This window comes from Ambystoma mexicanum, chromosome 1q (genome assembly GCF_040938575.1).
Source record: "Ambystoma mexicanum isolate Mex_15411 chromosome 1q, UKY_AmexF1_1, whole genome shotgun sequence".
Lineage (NCBI taxonomy): Eukaryota > Metazoa > Chordata > Amphibia > Caudata > Ambystomatidae > Ambystoma > Ambystoma mexicanum.
The window spans coordinates 624,641,416-624,663,665 of record NC_090922.1 but is presented as its reverse complement, the minus strand read 5'-3'; the positions used below and the strand labels follow the sequence as shown (position 1 = coordinate 624,663,665).

Here is a 22,250-nt window from a genome sequence, read left to right as displayed (position 1 = left end):
TCTTGGTCCTTCTGCCGTGCAGGTTGAGGGAGGTCCTAGTTTGACTTTTGTCTTGGGTGGGATCCCTCCATGAAGCCTGCCAAGACGCCAGTATCTCAGAGGCCAGGAAACGGCTGAAGACTCAAACTCTCCTGTTCTTGGTCTTCTGCTGCGTCTGCCTGAAACCAGTTCTAAATGGGAGGCCGCTGTCCTAAAAGGACAGCCACCACCCAGTTTGAATGGTGCATGGGTGCTGATTGGCTAGGTTCCTACATAAGAGGGATGGATATTGAGGCTGAAGGCAAGCTGACCACTGGAACCCAATAATCGACAAGGAAGAACAGGAGAGATGCTTGCAGCTACTTCCAGACGACCAGAGATGCCTTTGAAGTAATCGCTGCTGTCCGACCCCTCCTTCCAAGCCTCAGGAGAACTCCAAAGAGGATGTCTCTCTCCCTTAGAATGGTGAGATCAATATTCTCAAGACGACCTGTAATTTGAGCCATCCCACAACCAGCTGTGACCGTCACTGACTGCAAATGAACTAATACACTGGAACCTGTGGTCATTGCACAGTGGATAGCCTTCCGAAGACCGAATCCTCCTCAAACTGTAGTGGACTCCTTCCGGAACCTCCAGAGGCAAGATTCCACTCCTTGAAGTCCTCACCAAAGTGCTGGACCAAGAAAGCAAGGCAAATCAACCAGGCCTTCACTGTTCTTCACTTTGGCTCTACAAGGGGCAGCAAAATCACAGAACTACAAAGAATCCCTTGCCTGGAGCCTCTTCAATCAACTGCTGCTGCAAGATCCAGTCAAGTGTCCCTTCTTTCTTCTCCCTGACCAAGAATCCGGTGACTGGGTCTGCTGGACTTTTAAAGTGTTAGGCCACCAAGAAAAGTATTACAAATGTTGAAAAAGTATTAACCTGCTTTATGTTGGTTGTGTGCCATTCATTCCTACCTGAAACAAGTATTACAAAGTATTTTACTTACCTTTTGAATTAAATCCTATCATTCTCAAAGTATTATAGAAGTGTTTTACTTACTGTAAATATTGCATTGGTTCTTCTATGTGCTTGAGTGTAGAGTGCTTACCTGATTGAAGAATTATCTTTGCCTTAGTGTATATATTGAATAAACCATTATTTGTATATAGGTTATTTGTACTGCCCTCCAGCCGACCCTCCTAAAATAAGCCTGGCTGCTCAGTCTTTGCTACCAACAAAACGTGTGTGGTTCAGGTATATACTAAGAGTTGGAGCCCTGTGCCCCAAGTGTGACTCTTCTAGGTGGACCTTTTCGTAAAACTCCCCAACAATGACTACCTGCTAGTTTCATTTTTCAGTGTGTTCTAAAGGCCTAAATCAACATTTTATATTATTGTTATAACTAACTTAAGCTGGATTATTGTGCGTTATCCTGTGGACTCAGAGAGCGCCTGACCACACTCACACTCTGAAACCAAGTCTTGGCTGTTCTCCACTCTGCCTTGACAGAGCAAGTCTCTCTTTTCACCATAACTAGGGTGGGGGGCCTCCTAAAATCGGCCCACCAGGGTTGATTTTAGACATCCATCTTAACATTCAGCTTGTGCCAAAAGTTGCCTATTCCTGCATTTTAAGCCACCTCACTCGAACAAAAGCTGTGCTGGGCACGCTCCTGTATCACAGCCTGAAGATTGCCCATCGCTGCCCAACCATGGTAACTCCCATTACAACCTTCAATCCTATGAGGTGCCCTAAGGTGGTCTGCACCGCCAAAGTCTTCAACTTTCCCTAATTTGGGTCTTCTACTGGAAGCGGTCTAGAACAGATTCCTGTGCACTGCGGCCAACCGAAACTAAATTCAGACGCTGAAAGTGATCTCTGAACCAGCAACCCCTGGGCCTTCCTCAACCACACAAAGCACAGAAGAGTGTGTCGCCAACAGATTCAAGAACACCTGCATTGGTCTCTGGAAGAATCTGAGTGACAGGGGCAAGTTAACATAACAGTTTATGCCTTCTTCGTCCCCCGTCGGGTTACATTGGGCATAAAGTCCGGGTCCTAAACGTTCTCTTTGCTAACTGTTGGTGGTGGAACCTGGGTTAAGGATCCTTCCCCTAGGCCTAGCCCAGTCTGCTGGATTTAGTTGAGAACTTACCTGACCTTTACTATGGCATTAATCCCCGTTCCAAGGGCTGATTTTCATATGCTTGGTGTGTAAACTAAAGGCCTAATAAATATTTGTATATACTTAGTATCTAACTGGAATTACTGATATTGCTCTGTGTGGATTTATTGCAGCCCTAGGCCACTCCAATACCCTTCCCGAGACTAAATCTTGACTGTTCTGCTACCTCACCTTAATTGGGTTTTGGCTAACCACTCTGTGGCTTCCCTGTTCATAATAGGGTGGCCTCCCAAAATCCTCCGACCAGGGCCGATTTGGGAAATGCATCTTAACATGACCACATCAGTACCTGATGTACGAGGTGAGTCTGAAGGAAGGTCAATATGGGTGACTGTCTCAGCAGCAACTAGGGAAGCATCCTCCTTACTCTTCCCATCTTCCCAGCTCTGAGGTAGGGACTCTGCAGCATGTGAAAAAGCCTTCACAATATAAAATCCATATGTCTAAACACGCCTTAAAGTTCCTACAGAGGATCTTCATGATGTCCTGCTCAATCCGGAGATGGAAAGAGATTGGGAAATGTATTGAGCTCAGTCAGTCGTAGGGTGGCCGTCTATAGTTCACAGGTATGCCTCACTTATTAATTTGTAACATCACAAAATGTCAAAACACTTGTATTTATCTGAACTCCTTGCTCTCAAAAATAAAAGCGCACAGGAGGAAAGGGTAAAGATGGCGTCAGGTGAGATATTGATTTGTCACTAACTCACAGGGGAGGCTTGTAGAGCCTATAAAAGGCTATCACTAAGCATAAGACATGTTAATTACAGGAGCACATTCATACTGCAAGCAACAGACCAAATGATTTGCATGCTCCAAGCCGTTTTGTGCAAATTCTGACCCCCCTCTCTGCTACTCACCAGTGAATTCAATGATTATTGTATTCCCAAAACAGTTCTGATTCAAGACAAACTTAAGATTAAAATGGTCATCCAAAAATCTGAGGGATATGACAAGTGTGACCCCCATCGCATCACCTTTTAAATTGCAAGTAGTAATGGGGGATGTCATTCTGCCTTTATTGAAAGCCCTCAAACCTACCCAATTTGAACTGAATACTCTTCCAGCTATAACCGCATGCCACCTTGCGTATGGTTTAGCCAATTTAGCATCCAATTTGGTAAACCTCTCCTTTAGTCAAGGGGTCATGCCAGCGCCTCTTAAAGCTGTACTTCTTTCTCCACTCACAACTTCCAAGATTTTACAGAGAAAAACTGAATTTTAGATCCATGGCAATCGTGTTTCCGCCCTAAATATGGGACAGACTGTGCACTTGCTACGTTATGGGACGATATTCTTGCAGCCGATTAAGTGTCTCAGGGAAGTTGGCAATGGATGATTATTAATGGTCTTCAAATAAAGCCATCTAAATCATAAGTCAGGATATTATTGCCCAAACAGATTTCTTTTAAAAGATGCTGCGTGCTCGCTGGCACCTGAATTTTTGGACTAACTACATTCTTCTACAGTAAGGTGAAGAATCTAGGGTTCATCTGGCACCATGATCTACCACGGTCACATAAATGATGTAGCTAGATCATCTTTATTTTTCCCCTTCCGACTTTGCAACTGGACAGCACTTAATTTCTCAATTGCTCCAGCCCCTGGCTGTTGGTGCTCTCAAATTCCCATCTGGATAATTCTAAAGCCTTATATGCAGCCATTTCAGATAATCTCCTTCTTTATGTGTTCAAAATGTGTATGTTCGCCTCATTTTCAGATTTCTAAAATGGTGTTCTATTTCAGCTTATCGGAAAGAACTTCTTTGGCTCCCAGTTCAGCAACATCCTCTTCATGATCTTATATCTCACAATTAAGTGTATTCATAAGATGGCTCCATCTCATTTGTGCTCAAAGATTCTGCCATATCTCCCTATTACACATTGCAGTTGGAGAATGAGCTGCTACTTATCGCTCCCTGTTCTAGTTGCTCCTCCTGCTGCTGCAACAGACTATTTTCTGTAATTGGGCCAAAATTATACAATCTGCTACCTCTGGATATCCGCTAATCTGGTTCTCTGACATTTTTGGAAAATAATTGACACTTTCCTCTTTAAATAACGGGGTCTTCCAGTGATAAATTTTCTAAACGGCAGGTCTCCTGCGTGAATCTATGAGATTGACCCAGTACAAGTTCCACAAATATGTGTCAGTGGATGGTCAACTCTGGCCCGCATAGCCCCTTACGGTCTCATAGGTACGTTGCAAGATGCGATAGTCATATGGTGTGTGTACTGAACATTAGTTGCAATCAAGATCATCATGCCAAATAAAAATGAGGCCTTCTGATTGCTTCTAAGCTACAACAGAGTTACAAAGGAGAGCAAAGGAAGTGGGGTATCTGGCTTCCAATGGCAGATGCTGGTGGGACAGGTGGAAGCCGCACAGAAAGCACAAACCCTGCTCAAACTATCCCCTTGGAGAAGAGTCTTCTGCCTGTAAATGAGTCGCATGAGCCACTGGTTCGTTTTTGAATAACAGGGACAGTTCACACTGCTCCTTATGTAACAGCCTGGGAAGCTCTGGCTTTTAGTGGCAGGCGGCCTGTAAGGCCACCTTGACCAAGGTGGAAAGAAGATGTTGAGGGCGTGGTTAGGGGAGTCTACTGAGATGCAAGGCCAGCCACTGCAATGGGAGGAAAACAAATCTCTGGTTGCCTTTGCAAACCAGCTCTTTCAGTTTTAAAATTGCAAAAGGGGTTAACAATATTGCTTTACATTAGCCGACACACCTAAATGTTCACTTGCCAACTTGGGAGAGGCGCCCCCTGCTTCACCTCAGGATTTCATGGACTGCAACCAGTCAATAGGTACTCGTGACTGCTATGCTTCCTGGAAAATACTGTTAAACAATTCAGTGGTAAAGAAGAACTTTGAGCAGGGTATCCTTTGTTGGTAGAGGACACTAAGCAGAACACCTGCAGTCAGACAGAAACATTCAAACTCATACAAAACTGTTACAGACTCAAGGAATATACAGGCACACTCACCTCGCTGCGGCTCACCTGCAATGCCTCCAAAAGGTCATACATATTCACCGGGGGTAGGCTGGCTGGCAGAATGTCCCCCGAGCAGGCCAGCAGAAGAGCAGCTTGCTGCTCGGCATCATCTGGGTGCAAGCTGGAAGCTGAATTGGCTCCGGCTGGAGGGGATGCGCATGTTACAGAACTGAACAGAAAAAAAAACAGAGCATGTCATTCCTCACCCAACTATATTGCAAAATAAAACGGGGCATCTTTGATCAGAATTTGTAACTGGAAAGAGACAGGATTTCTGTAAGACATGGAAAAGAGGGCACATTGGGTCTTGCAGAACAACTTCTCTGCAGATCACACCAGTCTAGGAATGCAAACCTTTCAAACATTTTGTTTCCATTGTCCAAGTCTGAAACACTGCAAACGTCTGCTTCCTTCCTTTGGCATTACAAATCTCCTACGCTAAATCATGTAAGCACAACTTTGATATCCACAGTATGTCCCGAGACTATTAAGAAAGCTGTCACACAGCATACAAGACTACCTTTGGAATACGTTTTCAAATCGGAAACGGATTGCACTCGCAAGTTATTTTTGTTTTTTACAACGGCACAATGGTGTTAACCTTTTTTGGTTTGGGTGCCAAGTGCCTATTTAAAAAGGGCCCGAAACTAAAGAGCGAATACATCAAAACAAAATCAACCCCCCCCAACCCCGCTCTCCTGATTAACAGTAAAAAAGCGGAGGACAACACGTTACACATCTGCGGTACAATGTTGAATAATGCCTGCATACAAATGGGACAAACCCTTCTTGGAGGATGCACGTGGCGTTTAAAGAAGGCCCCAGAAGTAGCCCAGGGACAAGTTAAGCCAGTTGGAGAGCTACAATTGCTTTCTTAGCCTCAGACGCCTGGCATAACGATTCACATAGATTTCTTGAATCCGGCCTCGTGGACACATTTTAGGAGTCACCCTTGTTATAGTGAACAGGGGAATCTGGCAGGTTAGCAAAAATCCAATCAAGGTAGCAATGTAGAGCAGTCAAGGCTTATTCTCAGGAGATGGTGAGTGGGGTTACTGGCCCTCAATGAGTCCACACCGAATGGCACAGAATAATTAAATTTAAACAGTTAAGTATAAAAACAAACCGTTATTTATTAATGGCCTTCTGAACACACTGCAAAATGGATCCAACAGGTAGTATTGTAGCACAACACTATGATTAAATATATATCAGAAGTCCAAACCCTAAAATGAATGTGGCCTTGTGCCAAAAAGTCACAGGCGCCCCAATGTTTCGCACAAGAATGAGTCTCTGAAGGTACGTTTCCATAGGTCTGTGTTGGTGATCGTTTTAAAGTATCACAACAATTTTACCAGAGGTAGATATGAGTTTTCCTTTTTTCCAGACCCAAAGTTAACCCAGGGGCAGGAAACTCTACCCATGCTAAGTGAGTGGAATCGAATATGGAGACAAAGAGGCTTGCTCCAAATGTTATCCTATGGAGGACAGGGGGACAAGCACAATGCGTTCACTTACACCCCCAACCTTAACTCTGATTTTCCCAGATGACTGTGAATCGTCTGGGGGCTCGTATCTTCGGCCGTTTGTCTCAGTGAGAGGTGCCCAGGATTCACAGGTTTGAGAATTCTTCCGGTTGAATGAAAAATGAAGCAGCAACCCTTTTTGGAGAAGAAATGCAAAATCCACTGATGCAGGCATTTTCAGGACACTTCACAGATTGGAGGAAGGAGAGTTCCAGCGACTGTCTCTGCACACAGGCAACAAGAAGTGTCCTTCCAGTTGCAATCACAGCAGCTGCTTTAGGCCAGGCTCCCCTTGAAGGTGCAAAGCTGATATTTGGGCAGGGCTAGATGTGGCACAAAAGCTGGCAACCACTAAAGTTCCAGACATGAACATGGAATGGCAAAGCTTCTGGTGAGATAGCCCACAAGAAGGTGTTAAGACTAGTTGGTCCCACTAGTCCACGGGCAGAAGTCTTTGGAGATCAACCAGAGGAGCAGGGCTTAATTGGGCTGGCTAAGGGAAGGTGTGCCGGATCACTTCAGGAGTAGTCTTTGAACCTTCAGCAGGCTGCTCTTATTCGAGGGATTCTTGGCTCCAATGATTACCGGAAGAAATGGTTGCAGGTGTCCTCTTCTTATCCAACATCCAGGCTGGAAGCCAGTCCAAGCTCACTGTTGGGGAAAGATTTCTCTTTTGGCAACTTTCCTTCCATAGTTTCTATGGACCCCTAATCTTTTTGCTTTGTTTCTGAACCTGTTCTGACTTTTTGAGGGCCTTCTGTTTCCTTTCCTTTGCCTTTTGATAATTTGTTATGGGGGGGAACTGATCAGTCCTTCAGACTATCAGTACTGGGATTCTGCATTTACCCTTTTACCTTTTGTGACTTTCCAACATTGCACACACCATCTTACAATGCAGTGCAATGAGGATACTTTCATCACCCTATCTTTTTACACTGGGATTTTTGGTTACTTTTATATGTGCCTAGAAACAAGTTGATGGCAGCAGATACATGCTTCCAGGTAGGCTTTTTGATAGGAGAGGACTCCTTCAACCATTTCTTCATTTCACCGTTGGAACCAAGAACCCCTCGTAGATGAACAGCCGACTAACGATACAAAGACGACTCCCAAAGAGGCCTGGCATCCTTTCCTGCGTCTGGCCCAGTGAAGCCCTGCTGGACTACCTGATAAGACCCGGAATGGTGCTTTAGCCCTTGGACTAGTGGGGCCAACTAGCCTTGATGCCTTAGAGGATCCAGCCGTCTTGAGCCTTCGGAAGTGTCCCTTGACCACACAGTGGACTGACCAGCTTGCTCGTGGACTACCTTACCTGAAGAGTCACTGTTCTGCGGTTGCACCCACAACTCTGGTAGTCACCAGCTTGTGGTACAAGTCGCCTTGCCAGCATCGAGGGATCCTGTCCTAGAGAAGATTCTAAACCCGCGATCGAAGGAAGCCTGCCGTTGTCTGTGTGTGGTGGTCATTGCTGGAGATCGCCTTCCTCCATCCTGTGTCCTTAAGAGGGTGCATCAGTGAATCTTGCATTTATTCATCAGCAGGTGTTGCATCTGGCATCTGGACCTGACTGGAAGAATCTCTACACCTCCTGGGCACCTCTCACTGGAACCAATAGACAATCCAACCTCCAACCACTCCCAGTCAACCCATGAAGTCAGCTTGGAAAACCAGAGTCGGGGGGGTGGAGGGGTAAGTAAACGCAAAGAATTTGTTTCCCCCCCTGTTCTCAATGGGATAACATTGGGAACCAATCCCTTTGTATCCTAATCTCCCATTCCACTGCCTTTTGGTTGTCAAACCTGGGTAATATTTTCTGAAAAAGAAGAACACAATTTACTTACCTAGTAAACTTGTTGAAAAGCTTCCATGAACCAACACCAACAAAAGTACATTTAGAACTTACCTATGAAGGCTACATTCTCAGGGGGAAGCATTGTGGTTCCATTCTTCTTGGCGATTAGACTACTGAATTCATTTACTTACCTCCTGTGTTGAAGAAGTCATTTGAATGCCTTTAAAGAAACTATGGTGAATGTATACATGTTTATTATCGAGTATAGTGCAATATCTAGTTTAAAGTGTGTGTAAAAAGGCCTAGAATAAATATTTGTATGCTTATGCATTCCTGTCTAAATTCAATTATTGTGTATTATGTTGGGGACCCCTTACTCCACTCATACTCCCCTGCAAATAGCCTTTGCTAATCTCTCAGAGTGCCCTGTTCAATGTAACTCAGGTGCCCTCCTAAAATCTGTCCACCAGGACAGATTCTAGAAATTCATGTCAACACCCACCAATGGTAGGGATCTGCACCATTCAAACAGCCAGTAGTTGTCCAATCATGGTTTGTCCCACACCCAGACTGTCTGGCACCACTGATGTGAAATGGAACTACACAGTTCCAACCCTTTTCCTGGGCGACAAACACCCACCTACACAGACACACACACATATATATATATATATATATATATACACACAACTAGCACACGAATGAAGCAGGTTTCCCGGGCGGATGCATGACAATTTAAGGACATTCCTGACCCGAGAGGGCAGGAAGAAGGCCAAACAAGAACATGGCCAAAAAATAACAGAAAATCAGAAAATTGCCAACTTTTAAACATAACGTTTACATAAAAAGCATTCAAGAGTTTTTAACTCAGCTCCCATAACTGCTTCATATTATACAGTTTAAGAGTTCAAACCTCTGAGCTACCAGTGATGAAATCATGAAGTGCATACACACATATATCAGCATAAACTCAGCACAATACGCCTTGATGTGCTCAACACTATGTGGGGCAAGGCATTGAGTGCCTATTCTGCAGGATAGTAGATCATGAGACGCGCTGGGTCTGGTTAAAACCGTGCAAATGAGCAATGCAGTTTGTGTTGCACTATGAAGCAGTACCGTTAGTCTGCCTTTAGGCCAATCATCTATGAGGGACAAAAGGTATACATGTTTATTGACTGCTTGCCAAGATGTAGGGTATTGTGTCACGTGCTGGTCAGTGGTAGAACTGCCGGACAAGCACTGTATCCTTTCGTCCACATTTACTCCAATAGGCATCTGGTAAAGAAATTGGTAAAGCTCTCAAAAAATACGAAAGCTTCAGAACAGAAAAACATTTATTGTTTTACAATTAATCTTCTCTCTATCGAGGTTTGGCCAATGTACTTCATGCAACGTAGGAAACTATGTCCTGGTTCTCCAACTGGTAAACATTTATTGTCTGAACAATCACACCTTTAGGGCACTAGCCATGTTTAGTAGTCATACTCGCTATACACAAAGGTGCACAGCACCAAAATTCCTCTGTGTAAAAAATGTTAAGGCGATACAAAAATATCCCCCATTACACTCAAAGATGCTGTGTGCAATGTTAAAAATACAAGAATTCAAAAGGGAAACAATGTTTTCCAGTACTGATAGTATGAAGGACTGATCAGTTTCCCCATAAAAAAAAGGCAAGGGAGGTGAAGCTGAAGGCTTTACTTCCCTTCGAAAAGCCAGTACAGGATCAAAAACAGCAAAAAGAATGGGGTTCCATAGGAAACTATGGAGGGAAAGTTGCAATAAGAAAATATTTCATAACATTAATCAGCCACTTTAAGGGCTTATGGTGAATCTGTAGAGAAGCGAGCCCCAAAGCAGTAGGCTCTTGTCTTGGCTTTCTACTGACCCATCAAATGGAAAAACACGCCTTTTCCACTTTGGTCCACCGTAAACTCTGTCTTCTTTAAGAGGGAGACTGATGAAACAGGGTGTTCCAGTTATATGTGATCGTACCGACCACAATAACCGAATGGTACATTTCATCGAGGACAATATACCAATTATTTTAATTTGGTGTCCCTCCCCTCCCCAGCCCTGCTTTTTTCCACCCTTTTCAAGCCACCGCAACCCCACCCATTTTAACCCCTTACCCCACTAGCCTTTATATATTTATTTAATCTTTTCAGTGTGTTTCTGTGTTTTTGTCCGCTCGGTTATGTACCACTCTGTTTTGTTTACAATTAAATGACTGGATACCAAGCGTTCCCTGCCTTGGCAATCTAGATAAGAGAGGACTGCTCTTACTCCAGCGCCAGAAGCATAATTTTGTACTATAAAAGCTCTCTGGTAGTCAGGTTCCCACTCTGAGAACAGGTGCCTGGCAAAGGGAATCCTTTAAACCCTGAAAGGCCTTCTTCACACCCCACTGACCTTTTTAGGTTTCTTTGGAGTAACAAGTGCAATTAACGGGGCACCTATGGTTCCATAATCTGCCATGAACCTCCAGTGACGCCTAACACAGCTCTCACCCGGGTTTGGGTTGTGGAAGTTAGTCCTGTACAGCTTGTACTCTAATCGGTAGCGGGTGAATTTTACCCCCACTAACCTCATGCCAAAGGTAGATCACTGAACCTTTACCAATCTGGCATATGGTAGACGTTATGGTCAAATATGTCTGTTGAAGAGCCTGCAACACAATTCTTAGGCGTTTTAACATTTTCTTCCCATGTAGGGATGAAGATTGCGATATTGTCAAAATATTCCATGCAGAATTCATCCGACCCATTAAGGACATGATTAACCAACATTTGAATAGTGGCTTGTGCATTCTTTAAGCAAAAGGGCAGTGCCCTGAACTGGTAAAGATCCCTAGGTGTTGAGAATGCGGTCTTCTCCCTGGCAATTTCTGTCAGGAATATTTGCCAATGCTGGGCAGTAAGATCAAAAGTACTTTGCAGCACCCAGTTTGTCTGCTAACTCATCAGTTCGTGGAAGGGGATGAGCATCTGTCTTGTTAACTGCATTTAGAGCACTATAGTCCACGCAGAACTTCAAATCTGTGATGCCTGCCTTCAGGCAGTCAGAATACTTTTATTCGGTAAAAGAACCTTCAAGTTATAGTACTAAAGATTAACACGTTAAAACAGGAGTAAAAAAAAATCAAAAGAAGCAGTTCGCATTAATTATCGATTTTCCACATATAAAACAATGAATATTGTAAAGAAGAGTGCAGATTAAAAACGCAAGGGGAGTCCAGCTTGTGACCTTAATTAAAAACCTATTTCAAAGTCTGAAATGTCTTCCTCAATAGGCAGGTCATATAGCTATAGCGAGCTGTTGCAAAAATCACACAAGAGGAGGAATATGTTAAAACAACAAGTTACTTCTTACCTTTTAACGTTCTTTCGATGGGATGTTCCTCCGACGTATTCCTTATCTTTGATAATTGATCATCTCCCAGCTTGCTGGCCTCGGAATTTTTTTTCAGTAGAGGGCGCTGCGCGTCGACGTCCCTCGAGCCGATGTCCCTAGACGGCCTCCGTATCGGCGCCGACGTCACCACGCATATAAATAGACTCGTGCAGCGTCCATTGCTCATTTCCGTTTTGACGTTAACAGTTGTTTTACATGAATTGGTTATTGACCTTGAAGGAGCGTAAGCTGCAACCACAAAAGTATTACTGCGGGGATGGATGGGAGGGGCGATAAGGAATACGTCGGAGGAACATCCCATCGAAAGAACGTTACAAGGTAAGAAGTAACTTGTTCTTCGAAGGGATTGTGTCCTCCGACGTATTCCTCATCTTTGATAGACTCCCATAGCAGTGGTGTGTAATTAGAGATGGGAGTAAAACGCCATGTTTCCTTTTAGGAATGAACCGAATGTAATACAGCTTTGCCAAACCTAGTCTATGGACTAGAGGAGGAATCCAGGTTGTAAAATCTTGCGAAGGTATGTGCGGACGACCATGTGGCGGCCGCACATATGTCTCGAATCGGAACCCCTCTTTGGAGGGCCGAGGAGGCTGCGATACCCCTGGTTGAATGAGCCCTAAGATTTTGAGGAGGCTCTTTCCCTGCTAGTTTGTAACATTCCAGGATGGCCAAAATAATCCATCTGGAAATGGTTTGTTTTGTTATCGTTAGTCCCAACTTGTGCCCTGAGTAACCTACGAACAGTTGGTCTGCTTGCCTAATCCTAGCAAGTCTGCTGATGTAAAAGCTTAAAGCCCGCTTTGGGTCCAGCCTATGTAGCCTTTCTTCCTCTTTCCCCGGATGGGGAGGCGGATAGAACGAAGGTAAGGTAATTTTCTGAGTGATGTGGTATTCAGAAACCACCTGTGGGAGGAAATTAGGCTTCACCTGTAGGACAACTGTCTTTATGAAAAATTGTATGAGGGGGTTTACAAGATAGAGCTTGTAACTCGCTCACCCTTCTAGCAGATATTAAAGCCACTAATAAGACAATTTTAAGGGTGAGAAATCTTAGCGAACGAGAGTGGAGTGGTTCGAAAGGAGTACCCATCAGGAAATTTAAGACTAAATTTAAGTCCCATAAAGGAACCTGGAAAGGTCTTGTAGGGTAGACATTAGTTAATTAGTTAATCCCTTCAGAAATTGTATTACCAAGGGTAATTTGAAGTACGAAGGCTACTCTGCAGTGCGCTTGAAGATCGATAGCGCTGCGAGATAGCCCTTGATAGTGCCAATTGGTGCCGTTGGTGTACCACATGAAAAGGGGTCGATATTCTCTTCTCTACACCAGCTGTAAAATTTGTTCCAACGGCAGCGGTATAAAAACTTTGTTGCTGGCCTTCTGGCCGAAAGCAACACTTCCCTGACGTCATCAGGGAGGTCCCAATCCTTGTATTCCAACCTTTCAGAAGCCAGGCATGAAGGTTGAGGGTTCTGATGTCTGGATGGAGAACCCGACCACCCTTCTGTGAGAGAAGATTCTCCTTGAGCGGAAGACGAATTGGAGGGCAGATGGACATGTCCAGAAGGTCCGGGTACCATGTTCTCCTGGCCCAGTCTGGGGCAATTAGGATCATGGTTCTCTGGAATCTTCTCAACCTCCTGATCATTTGAGGAATGACGGGGACTGGTGGAAACGCGTACAGGAGTGGAAACTCCCAGTCCATTACGAACGCGTCCCCTAGAGCTCCTCTCGGGGGAAATTCCCTTGAACAAAACAGATCGCACTTTCTGTTGGTACTGGTGGCAAACAGATCCACTTGAGGGGTTTCCCAAAGGGCGAAGATCTCCTGAAGGACTTCCTGAGCTAGTTCCCACTCGTGGGAGACTGTGCTCTGCCTGCTCAGAGCGTCCGCTGTAAAGTTCTTCTCTCCGGCTAGGTGAGCTGCTGATAGAGAGATTCCTTCTTTAATTGCCCAAAACCAGAGCTGCATTGCCTCTCTGCACAGTGGCAGTGATCCTACGCCTCCTCTTTTGTTGAGGTAGTGCATGGCCACTGTGTTGTCCGTCATTATCAGGACATTTTTCCCCTGTACAGATGGCAGAAAAGCTTTCAACGCTAGTCCGATTGCTCTCAGCTCTAACAGGTTGATATGTAGGCTGGACTCCGATGGAGACCAACGACTGCTGATGGTCAAGTCGTTGGTATGGGCTCCCCACCCCGTGAGTGAAGCATCTGTGACTACTGTTATCTCCGGCCATGGTTGCCAAAACAGTTCCCCCTTCAAGATGTTTTTCTGGCAGGCCCACCACTGAAGGTCTCGAGCCACCTTGTCCGGAATCTGAAGGAGGTCGGTCATTCTCCCTGAGAATTGCGACCACTGAGTTCTCAGTGCCCACTGAAGAGATCTCATTCTCAGGCGAGCCTCTGGCACAAGGAAGATGCAGGATGCCATGAGGCCTAGCAACCTCAAAAAGTCAAAGGCTGGGAGACGTTGGGCATTTTGAAACTTGGTGACCATTTGCAGAATATCTTGAGCCCTCACCTCTGGTGGCGAGGCTTTTCCCAGGGAAGTGTCCAGGACCGCTCCAATGAACTGGAGTCTCTGTGATGGTATCGTCTGAGACTTCTTTAAATTGAGGGAGAAGCCCAGTTTGTGAAGGAAGTGGCAGACAATCTAGCTGGATCTAAGCTTGTTCCGAAGATACAGCTCTGATCAGCCAATCGTCCAGGTAGGGGTAGACGTGGATCCCTTCCCTCCTTAGACTTGCATCCACTACCGACATTAGCTTGGTGAAGACCCTTCGGGGCGGAGGTCAGCCCAAATGGCAGAACTCGAAATTGATAATGAGAGCCACCAATTGCGAACCTCAGTTATTTCCTGTGTTTGAGATGGTTTGGCACATGGAAATAAGCATCCTGGAGGTCCAGAGATACCAGCCAGTCCTGGAGCTGGAGGGCCTGAAGGATCTGAGAGAGAGTTACCATCTTGAACTTGTCCTTCTTGAGGAACTTGTTCAATTCTCGTAAGTCCAAGATAGGTCTCAGTCCTCCGTCATTCTTCGGTATGAGAAAGTAGGGGGAGCACCAGCCCTTGTTCCTCTCCGCTACAGGTTCTATGGCACCTTTCTCTAGCAGGTCTACAATTTCCTGCAAGAGGAGTGGATCAGGAACTTTCAGAGAGCTGTTCCCCGGTGGATGACTGAGGGATGTGTAGAAAGGGCAGGCAGTAACCTTGGGGAACTGTCTCCAATGCCCAAGCATCTGACGTAATAGCCTGCCATTCCGTCAGATGTTGAGTTAACCTTCCCCCTACTGGCGTCTTGTGAGGAGAGTCCTCAGAGCGGTTTGGAGGCGGCTCATGCAGATGCCGAGGGTAAAGAAGCACCTGCTGCTGCGGCTTTTGTGTTTTTACCCCGTCCACCTCGGGTGAATTTTTTCTGACCCCTTTCAACCGGCTGTCCTCTGCCTTTTCCGAATGCGGAATAAAAGCGAAAGGACTTACCTCTCCAAGAGGTTCCTGAGGGGCGATATGGTGTCTGACGGATTGCAGCTCCTAAGGATTTAGCTGCGGCCTTTGATGTTTGTAGTTTTTCTAAACTGTCATCCGCCTTCTTACCAAACAAAGAAGAGCCGTCAAAGGCCATATTCAAGAGTCTGCTTTGCACATCTGGAGCAAAACCAGACTTTCGTAACCAAGCAAATCTCCGGGTTGTTGTACTTGCCGCCACGGCCCTGCCGATGCCGTCAGCAGAATCGATGCCAGTTTGAAGGGATTCGCACATAGCGTCTTTACCATCCTTGAGGATGTTTAGGAACGCTTCCCTTTCTTCTCCCTCCGGGAGGCAGTCAGCCGCTGATGAAGCACACTCCCAAAGTGTGTGGCTGAACCTTGCGAGCGTACAAGTAGCATTGATGGATTTCAACACCATGCTACAGCGGAAAATACTTTTTTGGCCATAGAGTCATCTCTCTCATCATCCCTATCCTGTGGAACAGTAGGGTAAGCCGATTTACTACCTGCCTGAACAACGAGACTCTCCGGAGTTGGGTATTTGGATAAATATTCAGGGTCAGCAGAAGACACCCTATATTTAGCTGATCATTTCTTGTTAACCGCCGGGATTACCTCAGGTGATTCCCAGTTTGCCAATATTCTCCTTTGTAATGCCGCATGAAATGGCACCACAGGATCCTCCTGTGGACCTTTGACCAAGATGTCTGAGGTCGTCTTGCTGAAAAGCAGGTGAGGGTGTGGACCACCCCATAAACTCCATTATCCTTGCCATCAAGGTTCTATAAGGGGTTTCAGCATGTTCCCCTGGGTCTGGTGTGGCAAATTCCACTTCTGGGGAAGTGGAGGGATTCATGGAGGCCTTTCAACCTACCTTCCTCAGAGGTAAATTCCTCTGGTGCAGGAGTTGCAGATCCCTGCAACTCAAAAGGTCTTTCCTGATCCGAATAATCCCCTTCTTCATAAATAGAAGATAAGACTCTGGAGTGATCAGGTCTTGAAAATGGTATAAATCCCATTTCCAGAGCCAAATTCGTCATGATTTGCTGAGTAAACGTCAAAGTCGTCGACGCGGACATTAAAGGCTTCGAAGCCATCGAGAAAGGTGGTAGAGGCCTCGATGAACTCGAGAGTATCGGGAATCTACTCGAGGTTGTCGACGACATTCTCGTGCTCGAGGCTCTGGGTATGGTTATGGCCACTGGCTGTGAGGTGGCCGTGGGTTTATCGTTTCTCTGCGTCGATGTTGGCGTCGAAGACGGCGTCGACTCGACTGACCTGTGCGTCGAAGAACCCTTCGATAATGGCGTCGACGACGCCGATCTATGCGTCGAAGGGATCTTGGACGACGGCTTCGAAGATGCAACTTTGCCTTTACTCAAGGGTTTGTGACGCTCTCGAGTGGCTTCTTTCGCCGGGTGCTGCAACTCGCGGCTTTTTGATTTTTCGGGTCTTTCACCCAGGGTATCACCTTCAGCAGTCTTCGAGGGTGTCGAGGCCGCTTTCTCGAAGACGCTTAGCATCTTTTTCCTGAATTCCTCCCACTCAGCCTGAGAGCTATGTTTTGTGGGGCAGGAGACCATTTTTGGGCAAACGGAAGACGAAGACGAGGAATGGGATCTTCGACTTCTCTTTTTTGAATGTTTAGATCTCGAAGAGTGATGGGAACTGCTTCGAGACCTAGAACGAGAATGTCTTTTGTGATGGCGAGGAGACGAATGTCTCGACTCCGCCGAGGAAACTTTCAAAGAAGTTTTAACTGCTTTACCTCTCTTGAGCTTCCCCTTACGCTCCAAGGATTTCGCCGTCATGGACATGCAGTCCTCGCACTCCGAACAATGGTGCTCGATTCCCAGACACCATAACAGATCCTGTGAGGATCCGTCCACGACATTTTCTTTCCACAGTCTCGACATTTTTTGAAGCCGGACCGTGGAGTCGTCAGTTCGGGTGAGGAAGCCATCGAGTACAAGTCGGTATTCACGAGGAATAATGATATATTTGACTGAAGAACTGAGCAACGATATTCCGAGGCCCCACGAAGCGCAGAAAAACGAAACTGAGCAACAGACGCTGCGCAAGCGTTGGTGCCGATACGGAGGCCGTCGAGGGACATCGGCTCGAGGGACGTCGACGTGCAGCGCCCTCTGCTGAAAATAAATTTCCAAGGCCAGCAAGCTGGGAGATGATCTATTATCAAAGATAAGGAATACGTCGGAGGACACAATTCCTTCGAAAGCAACATAGCAGAATGTCAAGTGCAAATGCCAGTATCTTTAAGAACCTGTTTTAGATACAAACGTCATAGGCCTATTGAATTTTCACATAACAAAAAGAAAGATGGGACAGTTTATTTTGATTTCCCACATATAGGACATAAATCAGATGCTACAAGGCGCCACACAAGTCAATGTGGCAACAGCGAAAATGCCCAACCTCAAGAAAGTGTACAAGGATCGCTGCAATGAAGGAGAAATATAATCTAAATAAAACTTAAAACTAGGATCATCACTGTTCATGATGTATACACAACCTAATTTTGACTTAGCAGCTTCTGCAAGATATTCCATAGCTCTCCATTTAGCAGTACTTTTGGCTCTAATCAAATCCAAATGACAGCAGTCCCTAGGGTTGCTCCACATCATGCCCATATCAAGATAGTATAACAGAATTGACGTGAGCAAACCATTTTACTCTTTTACCTCCACTTCGGGACATGAGATGGGTCAAAGCCTCCCTAAATTTCTCCAGACCTGGTTGGCACCAAACCCTTATCCAGAAGAATACTGGATTAAACATTGCCTGTGCGCCTATAGAAGTAATACCATATTCCAAAAGGGTCGGGGCAGAGGGAGCACTTTGGGAGTAATACAAGTTGTTTTAATAGATTTTCTTTCAAAATTGAGTTTCCCAATCTTCACATAACCCCAAAGTGCTGACCCATACAATACAGCTGGCAGGACGTGTTTGCTATAAAGGTCCAAGGCGGGGGACACAGCACCACTGCCGTGACTTAAAAAATGTTGACCTAATGGCACCACCTAGTTTAGCCAGGTTAATAACTGCCTTGTCAATATGGGCCACCCAGCCAGGGTACTCCTGGAACCTTACCCCTAAGTAATCAAAATGAGCCACCTGTTCAATCATGACACCATCTACTTTTAACTGAACTGTCTTATGCTTTGGGTGGTGGGCATTAAACACCATTTATTTGGATTTGCCAATATTCAGATTTAAACACAACTTGGTGCTTTTAGAAAGAAAATAGATAGAGATGTGTATAGACCATGTGAGGTATTTGAGATTAAAACTGCATCAGTATCTCTTGGATATAAATATTAAAAAAGAGAGGGGCCAGAACATAACCCTGTCTAACACCCAAGGACACATAAAAATGACTGGTTGTCTCACCACTCAGTCAATAGCGCACACAGGCTTTTGTGTTTTAGTATAGTTGAGCTAAAATGTGAATCAAATTAGTTGCCCCCCACACCCGGTTTATAGAATTTTCCAGAGTTGACCCCTAGACACAGAAGCAAAAGCTGTTCTTAAATCAAGAAGCACCACATAGATTCATTTTCAGGAGGGCTGTGTACTTCTGCCTGTCTTCAGTATCAATACCACTGGACAATGGACTTTTAGAGAGCTCCATCACCCCTAGATCCCACATCTTGTGGACGTCCGACTTGATGTGTGATCTAATCTTGTCCAACATCCTGTATCTCCCAATTTGGGTAGGAACACAATCTCCAGTGTTAATTTCATGCTGGCACCAATGCGTCAAGTCTGGAGTTAGGGAAAACAATGGGCAATATTGCCTAAGCAAAGTTTTCACCTCACCTTGTTTTTGAAGAGTACGTTGGGGGGACAATCCGACACCCTCAACTGAGCTATCTGAAGGGCTACCGTGAACAGATTAGGGATAGGTTCAGATTCCACTTCCTTCCTATCTGAGGCCAGTCGCAGGGTCCCCATCTCAACCCTAGGTATGAATACCTACAGTCTATTTACATCCAATACTTCGGGAGATTGATTAGGTCTTCCAAGGTCCACTAAATAGTTTAGTCTCAACTATCTGGTAAGGACCAGCCACTTTATCTAGTAAAGCTCTAGGTCTTATAGGATTCATGATTTGTATTTCTTGGCCTGTGAAAAAATGGACAAGTGAAGCCTTCTGGCTTTCATCAGTGCTTGTCCAGCTTTCAACTTGTCATTGGCCTGAGCCATCAGTAGGACCATCCTATTTAAGACCATCACATAGTCTACTATATGTGTAGCAACGCGGAGGAGTGGGGGGATGGGGGCCTCCCATTCTTCCTTGGGAATAGCAATGGTCCCCTGACAGGGTGACCAAAAAGAAGTTCAAAGGGGGCAATGCTAAACACTGATCGAGTCAACTCTTTGTAGGCAAAAAGTAAACATGGTAGAAGAAGATTCCACTTCCTATCTCTGGGGCTCTTCGAGAGCGCCAATCATGCTTTTGAGAGTTCTGTTAAATCTCTTAAGATAGTTTGTGGATATGCAGATGGAAATGCACAAGATACCTCACATTCTAGGTACATAGCCTGCATATAGTTAGGTCAATGTTTGTGCCTCTGTCTGACAACTTCTTTAGGGAAGCCAACCCTAGTGAAAATGCCCAATGATGCCTTCGCAACTGACTTGGCAGTCACTGTTTTCAGTGGGATGGCCTCAGGGTGTCCAGGCGGCACAGTATCCGAAGAACCGGCAGTATTACTAGAATGAGCTTGAACGCATAGTGGAGGTGGAACATCAAAGCGTCCCCAGGGCTCTCTGCTGAGGAAATTCCCTAGAGTAGAACAACTCACTTCACGCTGGAAGTGAAGAGGTCCATTGATGATTTCTCCGATGGGATGAAGACTCCTCCAGGACTTCCTGGCAGAGCTTCTACTCGTGGGAGGTCAAAGTCGGTCCACTCAAGGCACCCGCCATTACATTTTCCTTTCTGGCAAGTTGAGCTGCTATCAAAGATAGATCGTTTCTCTAGAGTCGAGAACCACACCCACACTGCTTCTCTGCACAGAGGCAATAACCCCACACCAGCTCCCTTGTTGAGTTAGTACATGGCCACTTCATCTGCCAGGACCAACACAGTCTTATATTTCACAGAGGAAAGGAAAGCAGGGGCTGTCTGATTGTCATCAACTCCAGCAAGTCGATGTGCTCCCTATACTCTGAGGGAGACCACAGAGCGCTCACTGCCAGGTCCCTTTAGAGATGCATCAGTGACTACTTTTACTTAAGATAAGGGTTGCTAAAGGAAAACAAACATTAACAGGTTGTCTCTCCGGGACCAACAAGCAAGGTCTCGAGAAACATGGTTTTACATCTGCAGAAGATCTTCCATGAGACCATCAAGCGCAGGAAGGCTGAGGTGGAAACATGTCTCTGGGATTGGAGGCAATTAAACATCCAAGAAATGTTTGCCACTCAGTCATCAGGGAGGAGATCGGCCAAGTTAGTGGCCAGGACCACCTTGATAAAATCAGTGGGACTGGGATGGCGAAAACCCAGCTGTGTGTTAGAGACATTGTTCATTTTTATGCCAAATCCCCTCTACCTGCGAGACCGCGCCCCCCCCCCAAGCACTTTTAGCTCTACTCCTGGATTTTTTTGTCCGATCTCCGGAATTAGGAGGACCTTTCTCCCCTCATTCATTCTTTTTGCTCTGACTATGGGAACCCTTATTCATTATGTTTTACTTTATTTTATGAAGTCTTGCTTTCCTTCATATTTTCTAAGGCATCTGAGAGGTTGTAGGTCAAAGGATCGACAACCAAAGGGTCAAATGGTCAAAGGACCGAAAACCAAAGGATCAAATTCTTTTTTTTTTTTACATTTTCTTTTTGGGGGGGGCGGGGTCCACCCGGAACCCCTGTTTTTGTGGTAAAAACCACTTTTTTTTCACTAAACGAAACCCCCCAAAAAAATATATTAAAAAAAAAGTGATCCTTTGGTTTTCGATCCTTTGACCATTCGACCCTTTGTATTCGATCCTTTGACTGGACACCCATCTGTGATACCTTTTGTGCAGTGTTGCTGGGAGCCCTTGGGCTCTCCTTTTTATATTCTTTTATTTTCCTTTGAGAACTACAGTTTCCAAGGATAGGGGATACTTATCTTTTCTTTTTTGAGATCAGCACACACAACCCTATGTGGAGTGCTGAGGGGTTACACAGTAATCCCCTTTCTCACTGCTCCTTTAACATTTCTGTTAGTGTGACTAGGATAGCGGATTGGCTGGTGGCAGTGGACGTGTTCTACCAGCGGTGTAATTTTTACATGTAGGCTGTATTCGCACTGCAGTAATGCACAGAAGAGTCACCATTGACCCAAAATGATGACTACTATTTTTTCACCGTTTGTGTGCTTGTCCTTTCTTGGTCCTTCTGCCGTGGTGGGTGGTGGAGGTCCTGGTTTGTCTTTTGTCTTTGGCATGAAGTCCGCCAAGCCTCCAGTGTGTCTGCAAGGACAGGAATCGGAGGAGGAGGCCGGAATTTTGCTGTTCTTTATCTCCTGGGATGCCTTCCTGGAACCATTCCAACAAGGAGGCGGGCTGTCCTGAAAGGAGAGCCACTGCTTAAAGTTTGAATGTAGCATTGATTGGTTGGGTTCCTGGATAAAGTCGAGGGTCCTGTGGCTGAAGATAAGTCGACCACTGGAACAGAAGAACCGAAGAAGACAATCAGAGAGGCCTGCAGGACCTTCCAGCAACTGTAGAAGCCTGCTGAAGTACTGCTTCTGTCCTGACTCTTCAAATCGACAGGGAAGCTCAGCTCCCTCCCTTTTACTGGTGGGCATAATCAGTCCTAAGATTACCTTCAGTTAAAAAAGAAAGAGGTGATGA

At 45.4% G+C, this 22,250-nt stretch overlaps 1 protein-coding gene across 2 annotated transcripts in view; it reads right to left on the bottom strand.

The window, feature by feature from the left end:
• TADA1 (transcriptional adaptor 1) overlaps nucleotides 1-22,250 on the bottom strand; it is a 310,842-nt gene that overhangs the window by 12,496 nt on the left and 276,096 nt on the right. Inside the window, exon 7 of one of the 2 annotated variants that reach the window (XM_069641190.1) lies at nucleotides 5,142-5,319. In XM_069641190.1, coding sequence (XP_069497291.1) covers nucleotides 5,142-5,319 — 178 coding nt within the window. The remainder of the gene's footprint in view (nucleotides 1-5,141; nucleotides 5,320-22,250) is intronic. The other variant, XM_069641191.1, reaches the window with a different exon arrangement.